Source organism: Chenopodium album, chromosome 15 (genome assembly GCF_948465745.1).
Source record: "Chenopodium album chromosome 15, dcCheAlbu1.1, whole genome shotgun sequence".
NCBI lineage: Eukaryota > Viridiplantae > Streptophyta > Magnoliopsida > Caryophyllales > Amaranthaceae > Chenopodium > Chenopodium album.
In genome coordinates, this window is record NC_137848.1 from 14,926,780 (window position 1) to 14,943,690 (window position 16,911).

The window sequence follows — 16,911 nt, forward strand, 5'->3', positions numbered from 1 at the left end:
TACTTGTATCAAAAGATTTAGGTCCAAAGCTATATGCTCTGGCCTGGGGATCATGTAATAATTTGCCCATAAATTTGCACACTGAAATTTATATGGTGGGTGTATATAAAAATACTTTGTAAATGAATTACACATTTATACTCTATACAATTTCATTTATTAATCCTCAGTAAAAGGAAAAAAACGTATATGTATTTATCAACCTGTGTAGTTAGCATGACTAAACCCAAAAAATGCACATTTTTGAGCATCTAGAAGAAATAATAATGCAGAAATAGGTATTAAAAGTTGAAAAAAAAATAAAAAAAAATACTGTGAATCTCCTGTTTTCATTCACTTGACAGCAAGTTTTGTGCAGTTTCAATCAATGAGTGTATTGATGTGTTGAATCTGCTTAATCCTACTGTTCCTGAAAATATGTTGAAGCTCTCGAGCTCTGAGGTTGTATCTAGAACATTTTCCAGCTCTGTTTTGAGTCCTAGATTCTTGAAAACTCGAATGTTTGATTCCTTGTCTCGCATCATCCAGATTGCAAGTTCTATGGTAAACCTGCGTATCCTAGGAAATCTGGCAGGTGGATACGTGTGTTTCTTCAGAATCTGTACTAGTACATTTCCTATTTCAGTTTCTTTGATTCCTGCTTGCTCAAATATGATGCTTGATTCGGAGTATGTCATGAACTTGAATGCTCGTGCTGCTAATCCAACCATTACTTCGCATAGCTTGTCATCTTCGGACATGATGCCCTTAAGAACCTGCAAAGCACAATACAGAATACATCAGTCTTTGTTCTTGTCATCATATATATTATTTTCGCCTTATTAGTTTCATGAAAAAAAGTTCTGACAATTTTCAGAAAATTCAAACAAGGGCTACTCGCCTACTCATGCTCAATTTAGAGCTAAATTAAGTTCTGTTAAGCGTTTTCTGGTATAAAGAGCTCAAGTGATGGATTGAATGCATATTTAAAAAAAAATCTCTGACGAGTTGATAAAACTTACTGAGGGTACTGCTGCAGAAACTCCCCTTAACTCCTGGAAGCAATCATCCACACTATAGGTGCACAGATTTCTTAAAATCCTTGCTGCATTTAAACGAACTAAGGGGATTTCTAGTGCTTTCACGAGCTTCTCCAGTGCGCCTAATTTCAAGATACAGTTGCAGTTCTGCTTGCTCTCGAAAGCAAGCATGACTAGTGCTTCACCAGCTGCAGTTCTAACATGTACCTGACCTATTGGCATCCCACTTTTGAAGAAAATATTCAACAACTCCTTAATAATCCCACCTGTGGCTCCGATCCTCTCTGTTGCATCGTCTTCCATTGCTAGGCTTGTCAGTATTTCAATCCCGAGCTTTTGCAGATCAGGATATTTCTCCCCGTGCCTTAAAATGTCCCTGATGTTGCAGAATGTGAAGACTATCTCTGATATCTCTTTACGAAGCTGTTTCCCTGTGCTTCCTGTTGTGCTAGCTAGCATTTTTATTACTTGCAGGGACCTTTTCACTGTCTGAATTTGAGATGCCACGATATTATCATCCTTTAACAACCTCTCTTTAGCATGTGTGAAGTCTATGATTTTTGGTAGGAGGCCTCTTGTATTCCCTATTTTCCCACAGTTGTCATGATCTCGAGCAAGCTTTTTGAGAATGAGTAGTCCTAGATGATTGAATGTCCAGAAACCATAATGCTCATGATCAGGTATAATACTTTTCTCACAGACTTCGTCGATTTCTGCACTTGAGGTCTTGCTAACATAGAGAAGGGATGAAATTGATTCCAAAGCACCCGGAATCCCTGCAACTCGAAGGGAATTCTGTTTTTTCCCTGCTAGTTTTGACAGGATTTCTGCAGCTGATTTTCTGATCTCTTCTTCTTGTGGATCCTTCCAGTTTAACATCTCTACTAATCTTTCAACTGCTGTGAAAGTAATTCCTATTTTCTGCAGAGTGTCATCAGAAAACCGCGGATTCATTGCAAAGCTTCTAAGAACCCGGGCTCCCATAAACTGCTCTTCTGGTGAATTTGAAGCTAAAAGTTCCATAGAAAAAGAAACCATATCCATCTTCAACCCATCAAATACGCTTCCATCCACACATCTAGAATAGGCATCATAGAAGAATCTCGTGACTGAAATCATACCGGAAGGTCCAAACTCGCACTCTTCATTGACCTGCTCCAATACTTTACAGCACGTTACCTTTATTTCCCAGTAAATCTTTTCAAGCAGAAACAATGCAGCTTCAGCTAAGGCCAATCCGTAGAATATCAGCAGAGCATCTTTTCTGTTTTTCTTATCTGTATCATCCTTAGCCACCTCTCCAAAGTTACGCCAGATGATCTTCATCAACGAAAGAGCTACACATGCAATCGCGGCTACAATCTGCAGAAATTGAAGAACCTTGCTGATGTTCCTTGATAGAAAAAGCCAGGAAGCATAAGGTAATACAGGTACATCAGAACTAGCCCATCTTCGAGTTGGCTGACGTTGTTTATCCCATTTCCGCTGTCTATCTTCTCTGCAGTCATTTATCTGCCTACCATTAAGATTCCGCGGTCTGAAGACTGATTTAACTGTGCTCCAGACTTTATTCGATCCCAGTTTCAGAAGCCGGAAACTGTTGATCCCAGCACCTGTAAACGACCACGTGGATTGTCTCTGCCACTCAAGTTCATGGCTCCTGCTGTAAATCCTTGTTCCTTCAGTCAGCAGAATAATTGTTATAATCCAAAAATCCGATTTATTTAAAGTTATGGCAAACCCACCAAGAAGAACAACAGTTGCCCAGATAAAGCCTAGAGTCCCTAATCCAGTAGCTGCCTTCTCAAGAATAGCAAGACGAAGGGCGAAAAGTGTCAGCTTTTTCTCAGGGGCAGGAACTGATGGCCCTGCTGGTTGATTTTCTGTAGGGGTCTCAGCACTGCCTTCTCTACTGCGGCTCACACATTCAAACATTGTCGCGCTCTGACTATATGCATCACTAAGCCTCTTCAGCTCAGATATTGGCAAATGTACACTCTTATCTTCTCCTTTAGGACTAGTATGGTCCATTTTGCAATCAGGGTATTTTTTTTTTTTTTTTCTGAGCAAAAGGGGTAGTTCGAAATTACAAGGTAAAAAGCTTTTTTGTTTAATCTGCTTGGTTTTGTATTAAAATTTCAGACAAATAGTTGGTTATATATATTTATTTTGTATGTGAAAAAGGCGGTATGAGAAGAGTGTAGGATTATGTTGCTGCCTTTTTTGTTGAAATATTTTCTGCAAAATTGGTTTTCTGTTATATGTGCTGATGTTTGGTACCTTCTTAAACAATACACGTTTGTCTCATAACTTAGTTTATTTTGCTTGAAAGGGTTTTGTTTTTATGGTTTATGCTTGGAAGGATGTTAAGGCCTGATAAATTCTCTCTTCTTATAGAAGCAATAATCATCAATCTTAAAGTCTCCTTATCTGTCAATGTCACAAGTGAAAAGTTGTTTGACCATTTGTACTTCTCATAACTAGAATTTTCAGACTCATCAATTCGGTTTTTGTAGCGTTTTAAGTTGTTAGCCAACTTATTTCAATGTAGCATAACTTTCTATACCTTATTAATTGAACATTTGAACATGTGAAGTTATCTGAATTTATTTTGTCATAAAAAATCGAACGAAATTGAACAAAATGGGGCCTAAAATGAAATGTCAAGGAGTTATGACTTCTGGACTTCATCTTAAGCATGTTTGGTAAGGGTGTTTGTATGTTTTAAAGCGGATTCAATAAACCATTACCGTTATTGGATGTTTGATTAGAGGATCTAGGTAACAATCATATTTTTTGGGGGGTAATGGTTTCTAGTTTCCACAATTGTTACTTTTCTATTGTTTATGGTAACAATTATTATTACCCTTCTCGTATACATAAGTTTAAACGATTCATTTCAATAGTTATATCAAACTAAAAATATAAGAGTTCAATAATTTATTTCCTCCCTCGTATTTGTTTTCTTTTCATTCTGTTTACAATAATTGTACCTAACGCCTTAAGGAGAACAGAAGACTTGGAAAAGGATAGTCTTGGCATTATAGCTATCAAACGAACAGGTCAAACTGAAAGCTCCCTTTGATCATGCATGTCCATTTCAATTCCCCAAGGGTAGGCCTATTATACAGCCAATTTCTGTCCCATGTTAAATTTATAAAAAATCCTTGGCTCTGATATGTGAGTTGCAATCTTGCAAATGGAGTTCGATCTCATGTCCTGGGTGCTACATCCAGCTAAACTAGTTAACATATATGCACATCTAGCTAGTTTAGACGTGAAATTGTATGGTACGATTCCATTAATCATGAGATGTGGCTTGTACTTCCCTAATTAAGCAATCCAAGTGAATACCCTGTCACAAATGTCAATGAGTATCAATGGAATCGACGTCGTATCTAATGTCTTCGTCAATGCTACAAGTAAAATTAAATGCCTAAAAGCATCCCTTTAATTAGGAAGATTTTAGATTAAGGAAAAATATCTAATCAATTACAGCATCATCTTGATTAGTTTGCTTCTGGATGATCTTGTGTAACATTTACAAGTGTCGTGGGGTTGAATTTATCAAATGTGGTATGATGAAAATGAGCATTAATATCGTGATTATGTGATGATAAACCAAGGTTAGGGACAATGAAAAGTAAATATTTAATGTATTTTTTATTTTTGGTTAATAGTATAATGGGGTAAGTAAAAAGTTAAGAATTGTGATTGTCTACTTAAGCAGAGCATGTTATCATGTTATGTGACCAGGCCATTTGATAGAAAATTGTACAAATCTTTGGGTTACTCATGGTGCAAAACAATCTTCTGCACAAAGGGGTTAAAAGATGGATAAAAACATGTCAGGAAGACAGGAACACGATATGAAAAAATAAATTTGCTTTAAATATTTAATACGGTAAGATAACTAAATAAGTACTCCATATTGGTGTATTCCAGACGTGTTGGTTTCCTAATACAGTATTAGATATTGGGCACTAGTTTCTTATTAAGATGAAAAACAATGTTATTACTTTAGGCAATAAGAACTCTTATCCTCTCCAAATATATGGGTTTTTTCCCATATATTCCTGAATTTTTTGTTTATTCACCATATACCCATGAAGTTTATAAAATTCATCATATATCCTCGAGTTTTTACAAAAATACATCATATACCCTTGATGATTAATGATTATTAACTTTGTCAATTATTAGGGTTAATTATGATCCAAAACTACCTAAATACATTCCTCTACCTTTGAAATCACCCATATTTCTTTTTCCCACCCTCAAAACCATCCCAAATTTCTTTTTCTCATCCTCAAAACCGATTATACGGATATGATTTTTGAGATTTGGAGTGTGTCAGGGATTGGACAAAGGAGAGGAGTGGTTTCAGGGATGGAAGGAGAGATATAAGGTGGTGTCGATGCATAAATAATTAAATTTCACTCATCTTGTTGTCATTAGGGGTATATGGTAAATTTTTGTAACAAGTCAGGGGTATATAGTGAATTTGAAAATTTTCTTAAATATATGGTGAATAAATAAAAAACTCGGGGGGTATATGATGAAAAAACCGTATATTAAAATATAGTTGAAAATACTGATGTCAATTCCGTTTATGAGAAAAAACGTGAGCTTTAAGCTTCATCGTAACTTTCCTTCATTGGCTTATATTTTGAAAAAACGTGAGCTTTAATTTTCATCGTAACTTTCCTTCATTGGCTTATATTTTGAAAGTTCTACACAAAATTCCAATCTTACAAACAATTTATAACAAAAATAAATAAATAAACTAGCTGGATTATTTCCAAACCATAAAGTTGCAACTTGTAAACCAATCGAGGCTTAATTGAATGATGTACATAATAGTAGAAGGATTACTAGGAATTTTCTTGTGTAAAGCTAAAGATTTTTTGTTTCCCTTAAATTGCAGGGTCCCAACCCAAAATGGCCTTATTCCCTATAATTTTCTTTGAGTGTACGGGAAATTGTCTTTTTAATTATTTATAAATTGATTTATTTATTTATTTATAATGTCTCGTGTCAAAGAACTTTCAAAAGTATAGTCATGTCACAATTTCTTTGTAAGCAAATTATTGAAAGATGTATTTCTGGCCATAAACTCATTGATGATGAATTGAAAAGTAGTTAAGATAAGATATCTCTTCACGTAATTGTTGCTCTAAATTTGGTGGCTTTATAGTTCATACTTCGTCGATATATTATTAAATAAACTCCAAATTCGCATTAAAACAATATTTTCGGGTTTTTTATTGGGTATATTGTACTTTACAATAATTAATTAATATAATATCTTTATGTCCAAGTATTTCATTGTATACCCTAAATTGTTACATGTTGCATGCAAAAACTTAATATGATGTTAAAATTATTTGATTCTCTGTATAAACTACCTACAATATTTTTTAAATAAGGAAGCTTTGAGGTATTGCAGCCTTCCTTAAGGCAAATGGCTCCTTTCGAACAAGAATTTTAAGGAATGTTTCGGATGAGAATCGAACACGAGCCAGACCAGTAAAAGGACGAGATGTCTTCAATGGGACCCCATTCAATCCTCTTATCTTCTAGAGTCTAGACCATATTTGTACATGAGTGATGTTCGAAGGGGTCAACTGTTCTAAGCTATTGAATGTTGTTTTGTGGAGTAGCAAAATCATATGAAGTGATGCAAAATCATATGAAGTGATAAGTTTCTGGAAGTTGCAAGAAGGTCGGCAACTGAGCTATCAAGGGCATACTTCAGAAAGCACCAAGTTTCGTAGAAGCTGAAGCTCAAGGTCAAATTTAGACAGGGGAGAAGTAATGCAAGTTTGGACTAAGTTACCAATTTATGCGAGAAATAAGTCGCATGTAGAGAGAAAAGAATACTCATTCTGTTTAAATTTAAAGTCGCATATATCAAACTCGTTATACTTTTCTTTGATATAGGTATTGACATTTTACAACCAAAAGTTACATCCGATATTTCTTTGTTGAATCCTGTATTTTGTGAAAGAACATCTAGCAGGAACAGTTGTGGTATACCCCCAAGAGTAGAAGTTAAACCCCAAATTCTGTAACATAGACTATTGTATTACTCTACGCCAAAGCAAAAGGATACATACATCATACATGAATACAAGACAAAATTTTAAATGAAGATTTTTCAAGGATCACTTTAGAAATCTTACAAGGTTAGAGGGAGCAATAGAAGTGGAAGCCAAAAAGATGTGTATCACTTGAACATCATAGTATGCCAACAAAAAAATTTGAAGGATGAAGCGACGAGTGCATTCCTGTCTTTAAACTCTTGCTTCTCACGAAAACTTGAGTCAGCACTAGTCAATAAACACGTTCCTTCTCACCTGTAAAAACACAGCAGGGCCATGAACAGATGTAATAGCACATTAGCACCAGGTACTACGCATTCAAGCCAGTTGAATCAAAGATTCATGTATGTAATATTGGCCAATATTCAGGCAAATCAGTTCATGGACCTCAAACTTAAGACTAAGTTCGGAAAAATAAGCAAAGCTGGGCATCCCACTTATCCGCTGATCTGTTTATTGTAAGCATGACTTGAAGAATGCAGGCAAAGGCAAGTTAAAAGAAGAAATATAATTCAGCAAGTAAGCCTCATGCCATTTAACTAAGCAAGCAATTGCTGAACAAACACATAGAGAAGGGGATATGCAAGAACAAAAATTAGATAATTTAGTATGACACTCCCTTGTGCTTAATAGTTGTATCATACATACATCCATAAATGACCTGGAGTAAGAGGAAATGCCTCTAATTTGTCCATTTTCCTTTCAAAATAGTAACTTTTCAGATAAATGTCTAGCAGATCATTTATTAAAAGCTACCTCTCAAACAAGACCTAGCAAACAATCAAGTTATTAGCAGAAGAATATAAAATTACTATGGCTAATAAATTAATTTATTACTGTAAAAGTGATCATACAGCTATTCATCAGGGGAAATAGAAGTCAATCCGGAGGAGATTTAAAAAATGTAAGAACTCAGGTTTCAGGTTTACTCTTAGCAAGTCACAGCTGAAATCCCTGAACAGTCTAACACTCTAACCCATGCCATTATGACAACCGAGAAATATCACCAAGAAAACCCAAGACTAATCCTCAGAAATTAACCAAATCATGAGTCCATCAAGCTATTTTTACATCCTAAGATTCCCAACACAATCACACACCAAGTCTCATCACATTTTTAACATTTGTACTTTGTTAACATATTCATAATCATATATGCCATCATCAAAATGAAAAAAGTTTACACAAGTGGCTTCCGCTCAATCATACATAAGACAATTTGGAATGACTTTAGTAGCTTAGAATACCTTCCTTGGCAACTCACCAACCAATTACCCTTAGCTATATGAGGAAGAATATCTACAATCCCTTTAAGAGGTATATCCTGGGTAATTTTACATGACTATATGTAAAAAAAACTGCAAGTTTGAGAGCCTTGAGTAAAGAAAAGAACAGAAGAAAACAGAATGATCAAGTCCTGCTGCTCATATCAGCAGGTCTTGTGACACATCTAATTCTGGATTTCTGCTTCTGAAAAATCCAGCTCAGTCTTCTGAGAAACTAATGGCATACTCAGTCCCTCACCAACAACCATATTAAATACTAATGTGTCATAGTCATACTCTCACAGCTGATCATAAACTGTTAGCATAAGTAACTAATCAAGGGTTTACCAAAACAATAAGGCTTTAAGCATAAGATTTGGGTGTCTAATGGACTCCTCAAAAAGCTGCTGAAATTGGTTTAGACATCTAATTGAAAATAGAAAAACTTAGTATAGAATCATCCAATTCACTTAGCGAGTCCCATTGGTTAACTAAACATACCTTGAGGAATTCTCAATCAATTAAAAAAAATATATTAACACATAAATCACATGACAAATGAAACAGACAATTAAATTTCAGGTGATTTCAACAAAACATGACCCTCGTAATTTTCAATGTGACAAGTTTGTGAGCATAAGCCATTCACAGCTACTTCCTCAGTTACTTTAATATTGCAACATGGGGGAGTGCACAAGTTTTAAGGCAATGGAACAAAGGAAGAGAGAGAAAGGCAAATTATAAACTTGTCCATGTGATTGTAAGCATTTACTAGAGAAACAAGTATTAACAAGGGTGTATAGGGTATTTACAGGAAAGGAGATATTTGTTTTCCTAAAATGGGTATGTAGCAATATTTATGAGCTTTGAGGAGATTATAGTTTGAGAAATTATAGTTTGAGAAATTGTAGGCATGTCTGTTACACATCAATTGAAGTGAAGAAAGAAAGAAAATGTAGTAATAAATCAGCACTTTAAAATAATCATAGACAGTGAATCAATTAGGACAATTCTAACGCCCTCCTGCAATATTAAGAGTTCATTTGGTTCACAGAAGGGTAAAGGAAAGGAATCAACAACTGGGAGGGACTTTAACCAACAAAGTGAAACTGAACAAGACGTTCGAATAAAGTATTAAACAGAAGAATACAATCAGGTTATATCATGTTGTGTTTAATTCACATACATAAAGAATCACTTCAAACTAACTCATCCCGCTCCAATCAGCCCATTTCTCCCTCAGGGCCACCTAAACCCCTTTTTCTTCAACTTACACAGAATAAATACATCTCCCTTGACTGTAGTAAAATCCACCTTTCAAAAAGTTGAACCCTGATCATAAAGTAAACAGCCGGACTTTTCCATAAATCTAATTGAACCTCTCCCCTTTCATTTCCTAAAAGCATCCTCATTATTTTCTCCAACAAACATGTGAAGCTCACTTTTTTCAAGGCAGTTGTTCTCCTTAGTCCTAAAGCATGGTTTTGAAATCAAAATCATTGTTTGAAATCTACACTTTTCTCTCTGTCTCCAGAAGTTCACTCCAGCCAAATGTCATTCTCAAATTTCTCTAGTTCTAATTCAGTTGATCAGGATTCAAGAAAGTTCCACATCATGGATGATTTCTCTTTCAAATCTTTTTAAACTAAGAAATTTGCTTATTGCTTTATCCAAATTAGATGGATGATGCACTGTTTCTTTTAACTGCCATCTAAGCCACTCACTCTCAGCTTTTCAAGCATCCATTCCCATTACAAAGAGTCAATAATTAGACAAGAGTCTATAAGAACTTTAATAATACATAGGCAGTGTATTTCCAGGCCCTCAAAAAATAGAGTATGGGCTAGGGTCAACCACATTATAATTTTCAATCATTAATCACTCCAGAAAATACCAACAGTATTTATTTTGCATGTACAAATTTTATAAAACAGTACTCTCTGTATGTATTACCAAACTAGTAAATAGTTACACTTCACATCCATTATTAGGTGGTTAATTTGAATATTGACTACCACCAAAAAAAAAAACACCACAATTTCAACTCCATTATTAGGTGGTTGCTCCATCTGGGAAATTCCATCCACATCCAGGATGCCATTAATTCAAGCTGGGAAGTTACTATGACGATTTGACTACTAGCGTATTATTTCCTGTGATGTAAACAATATGGCCCACTTTGCCACAACTAACTCGGGGACAACAATGTGATCACTTAACCCATTGGGGCTACCCAAGCTATTTCCAAGCCCATGTTCATGCATAATTATAGTCTAGAACTATTCCTTAGCTGTTCTGATGCTCATGCTTTTAATTTGCTGGACCACATCCCCTACGGCAAACCACTTTCTAGGACATATCTAATTTGCTCAACCCCTTCCCCTATGGAAAACCACTTTCTGGGACGTATGAACTAGTAAATGGTATTCAATTGCGGTCTAGTTACATAACTGAGAAGTGAATTGAATTCCTGACTCTATTCCAAGTACCAAAATGTACCAGATTTCTGGTAACACTGACAGCAACTAGAAGCTTATTGATATATTAGACAGATAACATTAGATATAACAGAGCTTAAATACAAGAGTGCAAACTACAAAGAGCAAACAAATTATCTTACATCCTTCAACAACAAAGCAACAAAGAATAGATTAGGCGGCTCCACCTCTTGCTAAGATTTTTCGCATATCAAATAACAAGCCAAAAGCATCAAACTAAATTCTGAAGCACATCTTCACATATGAATTACAACATCAAACATGGTACAGATTGGGAAATCATAATTACATAAAATTAGTAAATTAAAAATTACCTCATCAATAAGAACAAAAATTAGCTCAACATAGGCTATATACTAACATTCCTTGGGCTAACTCTAGCTTTCTCAGCATCAATCACAGACTCAACCAACTTCACCGCGCTCTCAAGCTGTCCATCCGCGTTAACAACCACATAATCGAAATTACCGGCATGTTTAACCTCCTCCCGAGCAGTAGCAATCCTCACCAACAACATCTCCCTCGTCTCGGTCTTCCTCCCAATCAACCTATTCACCATTGCATACTCACTCTCTGCCACAACAAATATAAAAACAGCCGAATCCCCAAGAATCCTCCTCAATGTAGCTGCCCCTTGAATATCAACCCTCAACACAATGTCATACCCTTTACCCATAAACTCCCTAATCTGCTGTTTTGGTATACCCTTATAATCCCCATACACTAAAGCATGTTCTAACAATTCATCCCTTTCCACCATTGACAAAAACTCGTCTTTCGATACGAAGTAATAGTCTTTCCCATCAACCTCCCCAGGCCTCATTGGTCTACTAGTGGCAGTAACAACAAAATGTATGTTATCTCTTACTTCCCTCAATCTCTTGATCACTGCATCTTTCCCTACGCCGCTCGGCCCGCTAATGACTATGATAATGGGGTTCGGTTGGGGCGCCAATGGCGCCGAGCTGAACGACGAACCCAGCGATGTTTCGAGGGCTCGAAGCAGCTCGGACCGGTCAGATTTGTTGATGTCCGGTATTGGGACCGAAGCGGGTCGGCGGGCATCACCCATTTGGGAATTTGAGGAGTAGAATTTGTGGGTTTTGAAATCTAGGGTTTGAAGGGTCAATTTTGCAGGAATTTGGGAAGAAATTAGGGTGATTTTTCTAGGGTTTGAGTGGAAATTGCGCAATTTGCAGGAATTGCAAATTGGGTTGATCTCTAAACGAGATAAAGTGGCAGAAAATCTTCTAACGAGCATCGAATTTATAGAGGAAGCGGAAATTACTGGAAATTTGCAACAACTTGAAAGACTGACAAAGGGGAGAGAGAAGTGGAGCGAGAGTGTGGGAAGAGCTGCCAAGTTTTGAGACCAGTCAATTTGAGATGTGAGAAGAACAACTTACATATTGTAGATTTGTAGATTATCAATTTCATAAACGGCATGTCTCATTCCATCATTATTAAGGAATCAATTAACGAATCAATCAACCTCCTGTGAAAGGAATTAAATAAGATGAAGGAATGGAATTTATTTAGGGCTTGTTTGGCATTGTTTTTGGTTTTTAGTTTTCTGTTTTTTTAAAAATTAAAAACCTAAAACAGGATATAAGAAAAAAAATGTTTTCACTTTTTTGTTGTCAGTTTTCAAAATTATCATGTTTTTAATAAGTTTGAATAATTTTTGATTCATTTCATGACATGTATCATATGATTTTGAAAAACAAAAAACCAAAAAACAGGATACCACAATAATGCCAAACGAGCCATTAACTCTTTGTTTGGTTTAACCATTAAAATGAATCGCCGAAATCTAACTCTTTTATTTTTATTTAGAGCAAGTTTTGCCCCAATTCTTAAGACTTGGATGATATCATCATCTTAAATTTTAAGACTTTTCCTATTTTTCTTCTTAAATCTCAAGTAATTGTCAAGTTGAGTGTTGAAATTCTAAGACTCAACTTTAAGACTTGAGATTGGGACCCACTTTACTTTTATTTTTATTATTTTTTTTTTTTTACACTTTTCTACATATAATATGTCATATATTTGAGTCTTAGGGCTAAAGTGATAAATTTGTGCAAGTCTTAGTAAGTCTTAACAAGAATTTGATGACATCATTTTCAATAGGGACCAACAAAAATGATGTCGCGGTTTTAAGATTTGGGGCTAAACTTGCTCTTAGAGAGAGTTGTTGCATTAGTTTTAAAGAGGTAACAAATGGGTGGAAAGATCAAAAGAATAATGGTAATTGTTACCCAAGTTTTTTAACCAAACACTTTGTAACAATTTAATTGAATATGTTTCTAACCCAAAAAAAAAAAAAAAAAAAAAAAAAAAAAAAAAAAAAAACTCTTACCAAACATGTTCTTAGGGCTTGTTTAGTTCACCTTACTTTTGCTTATCTGATCTAATTTGGTATGATTTGATCTAATATGATTGATCTGGTATGATCTGATTTGGTCTGATTTAACCAAAGTTTCACCTTATGTGTACGATTATCAGTAAAGAAAAAAATATCAAGTGGGTTCTTATTATATTCATAATAATGTGTATTTTATTAATATAAGCGATAAAAAACTGCACAAAACGATAAAGTGAGTCAAAAGTATTTTTTTAAGCTTATTTTTTTTAAAAAAGTTAAGTAAATATAAGGTGAGCTAAACATGACATTAGTGTAGTAGTAAAGAGTTGTACGTATCCTACGGTATTATAGAGCCTTTAAGGATTTTTTACCCTTTACCCCCTCCCCACTCTCAAAGGGTCTTGCTCACTAATTCAAAATGAATTGACTTTTACTCCCTCCATCCCTTATTTTTTTGCCCCATTGCATATATATGGGTCAAATTTTATAAATTTTGACCATAAATTGCCGTTAATGTATAAATGATAAAATATTCATGTGGGATCTTGTTAGAATCATTTCATAGTATATTTAATTAATATCATTTTTTATAAATTTTACTTATATAGAATTGGAGGTAAAGAAGTTTAAAGACGCGTCTTAGAGACCGTGAAAATTAAATGGGGCAAAAAATAAGGGATAGAGGGAGTATGAGTTTTTGGTTCCATTAGGTGCGTTCTCTTTACCTAGCTTTGTACTATATTGTTATGTCAGATTTTTTGAATGACTAGATTTAGGGCATGTTCCGATTTACTAAAGTGAGATGAACTGAACTGAACTGAATAGAGCTGAAAAGAATTATTTATGAAAGAAGAAAATTAGGAACTGAACTGATTGGAACTGAGCTGAAATAAACTGAACTGAAATTAAGATGAAGAGAACAGATCCTTAGTTTGGTGACATGATTATTGTACTAGTTATATCAATGGTCAACTATTTACATCAGAAATCAGTTAGCTTATTATCACAGCACAAATATGTTTAGTCTGCTACATCATATCGGGAGATATTTATATCAACAAAATAAAAAGGATGGATACTAAGTAAAGGGTGAGTGAAATTAGTATTAAGTAAGTACTTGTATTATGGAGAAATATTATGTTGAAAAACAAGAAAATTGTTTATAAGGTACTTTAATAAGAAATAAGGGGAAAAGCAATTTTTAGAAAATTAGGTTAAAGATTGACAATTACTTTATATTTATACTTCTAAGGGTGTAAATGAATCAAGCCGATCAATAAACTACTTGTGTTCGAGATCGGTTGAAGCACGTTCATGTACGTTTATTTAATAAATGAGCTGAACTTGAACAAATTTTGAAGCTCATTTAGTAAATGAGCTTGAACACGAACATAGATATGCTCATTCAGATAAGTTTATGAACAACTCGTTTATTTATGTTCATGAACTACTCATTTATTTATGTTCATAAATTATTGATTTATTTACAATTATTAATTTAGTTATTAAATTTATAATTAAGATTCAATTATTATGCTAATTCTGAAAATTTTCAAGTATCAAAAGTACAAAGCTCATTTATTGGAGAAACTCGATTATTATTAAGTCCGTTCGTCATGAAAGGCTCGTTAAATAAACGAGTTGTTCACAAACCGTTCGTGAACATATAGTGTACTATATGAGCCGAGCTTGAACAAAATTTTGAGCTCGCTTGAAAGCTCGGGATCGTGCTCAAACTCGCTTAAGTTAAATGAATTTGAACATGAACAAAGTAATATTCGGCTCGGCTCATTTACGCACACCCCTATATACTTCCTCCGTTCTTTATTACTTGACCTGTATTCCTTTTTGGAAAGTTTTTTTTACTCGACTTGTTTCCTTTTATGGAAAATATAATACTATACTTTTACTTATTTACCCTCATAACCATTTACTACATTATATACCCTTTAACCTTTCCCTTTTCCTCACCTCAGTCAACCCCATTGTTAATTGATCACAGCCACCACCACATCCTCCCTCTCTCCGCCACTTTAACCATGGCAGCCACCACAACCACCACCTCACTTTTTTTTTAAAAAACATCATTCACCGCGTTATCTCTCCTCTTCATCAACAATAGCCTCCTCTCTTCTCCCATCATACTCTCTATCATCATCTCCTGCTGTTTCCACCACCGTCAACGCACTCAAAGTTTACAAAAAGTCGAAAATCGAGGCTACGGTGTTAAATTTGGCTGCCAATTCCAGATCTAAAACAAACCCACACGTATGGGTATTTGGATCTCAATTTCTTAAAAGTTGATCGAGAAAAGGTGATTGTAGACTTGTAGTATGGGTATTATCTTTCTCTTTTCTTATGTTTATTTTGGTGGTGGTATGTACAAATCTACAACCAAATTCGACCTTCAATTTTTCAATTTTCTACAACCACCATAACCAAATGCTCATGTATGCACAGTGGTTGCTAGAGCGTTATTTTCTCTCCTCTATTTCAGTGGTGGTGGTAAAAAGGTCCTTTTTTAAAAAAAAAAATTAAAAAAGGGTATGGTGGTGGCCTAAACAGGGCGATGAAAAGGGAGTGATTGTGGTGAAGTGGTGGTTGTGATGCGGCGTAGGCGCGGTTGTAGTGGTGAAAGGGGGCGTTTGGGTGAAGTAATGGCTGAGGTGCAGCGTAGCAGGCTGCGGTGGCGAGATTGATGTAGTACTGTACTACTGTATGTGTGGGTGGAAGGGAAGGGTAGGAGTGGAGGGGAATTTGGTCTTTCATGTTTTTTCCTACTCTGCCTTAAAACTTTTGCCTATTTGGAATAGGTCAAGTAATAAAAAATAGAGGAAGTAATACATTAAGACCATATAAGTAAATGATGAGATCATAACGTCAACAATTATTTAAAATTAATTAACACCAAGCTTATTTGGTGAAGATGGTGGTTACTTTTGAGGTCACATGTTTAACCTCTTTAGGGGTCGTTTAGTGTGCATGGGATAAATGGAATGAAATGAACAAAGGAAAAGAATAAGAATGAAATGAAAAACCCATGAATTTATTATGTAGTTTGCTTTAAAAAACAAAGGGAACACAAGTCATCTTTTCTGATCACCCCACCACCCCCTACTTTCTTCACTTTCCCACCTTCTCCAGCCACCACACGCTGCCCCTCGCCTCCCCCACCCCTCACCACACCTCCATTCCCTACCCCACCCCTCACCTTTCCTACCCCTTGCCGGAAATTCCCTCCCCTAGCCTTGCAAAAACCTTTAAACCCTCCTCCTCCCCGTAAAACGGTCAGCCGACACTCCCCCTAACCCCACTGTAGGCGTTGTTTGAAGCGCGCCTACGTTAAGCATGTTGTGAATATGCTTGGAACTCTTCGAAAGTGGGAATTGACATAATACGATTAGGGACAAGGAAAGTAGGGAGCCACCAACAAGTTAATAAGGAACTTGTAAACCGTTCACATATTATAAAAGGCAACCACGATAAAGGGACAACAAAAGGCAACAATGATTGACCCGTGAAGGTTACACCCTATTCATAATTCATGAGATTACTAACTCCATATGGTTCGGAACCACGAAAGGAGGATCGGGGATGATGGTACGAAGTGAGTCATGGAGTCACATTCGCCCGTATTGGCCTCTACTCTATTCTTATAGT

At 35.5% G+C, this 16,911-nt stretch overlaps 2 protein-coding genes across 2 annotated transcripts; both read right to left on the reverse strand.

The window, feature by feature from the left end:
• Positions 1–104: 104 nt before the first annotated feature.
• Positions 105–3,351, reverse strand: LOC145581986 (uncharacterized). Its single transcript, XM_081639022.1, has 2 exons — positions 1,002–3,351; positions 105–755 (listed from the first exon to the last, which is right to left on the reverse strand). Exons 1-2 carry the CDS (start codon positions 3,048–3,050, stop codon positions 330–332), a joined length of 2,475 nt encoding a protein of 824 aa, XP_081495148.1. The 5' UTR covers positions 3,051–3,351; the 3' UTR covers positions 105–329.
• Positions 3,352–7,085: 3,734 nt separating this feature from the next.
• On the reverse strand, positions 7,086–12,292 carry LOC145581987 (guanylate kinase 3, chloroplastic-like). The gene is made up of 2 exons (XM_081639023.1): positions 11,201–12,292; positions 7,086–7,378 (listed from the first exon to the last, which is right to left on the reverse strand). Exon 1 carries the CDS (start codon positions 12,145–12,147, stop codon positions 11,236–11,238), a length of 912 nt encoding a protein of 303 aa, XP_081495149.1. The 5' UTR covers positions 12,148–12,292; the 3' UTR covers positions 7,086–7,378; positions 11,201–11,235.
• Between the last annotated feature and the right edge of the window lie 4,619 nt (positions 12,293–16,911).

What these genes read in the sequence shown, in the direction of transcription:
- LOC145581986 (XM_081639022.1), bottom strand. Translation starts at nt 3,050, where the DNA reads ATGGACCATACTAGTCCTAAAGGAGAAGATAAGAGTGTACATTTGCCA. An exon ending in TTTCTGCAGCAGTACCCTCA is followed by an intron (nt 756 to 1,001) that starts GTAAGTTTTATC and finishes TGTGCTTTGCAG; the next exon opens with GTTCTTAAGGGCATCATGTC.
- LOC145581987 (XM_081639023.1), bottom strand. Translation starts at nt 12,147, where the DNA reads ATGCTCGTTAGAAGATTTTCTGCCACTTTATCTCGTTTAGAGATCAAC.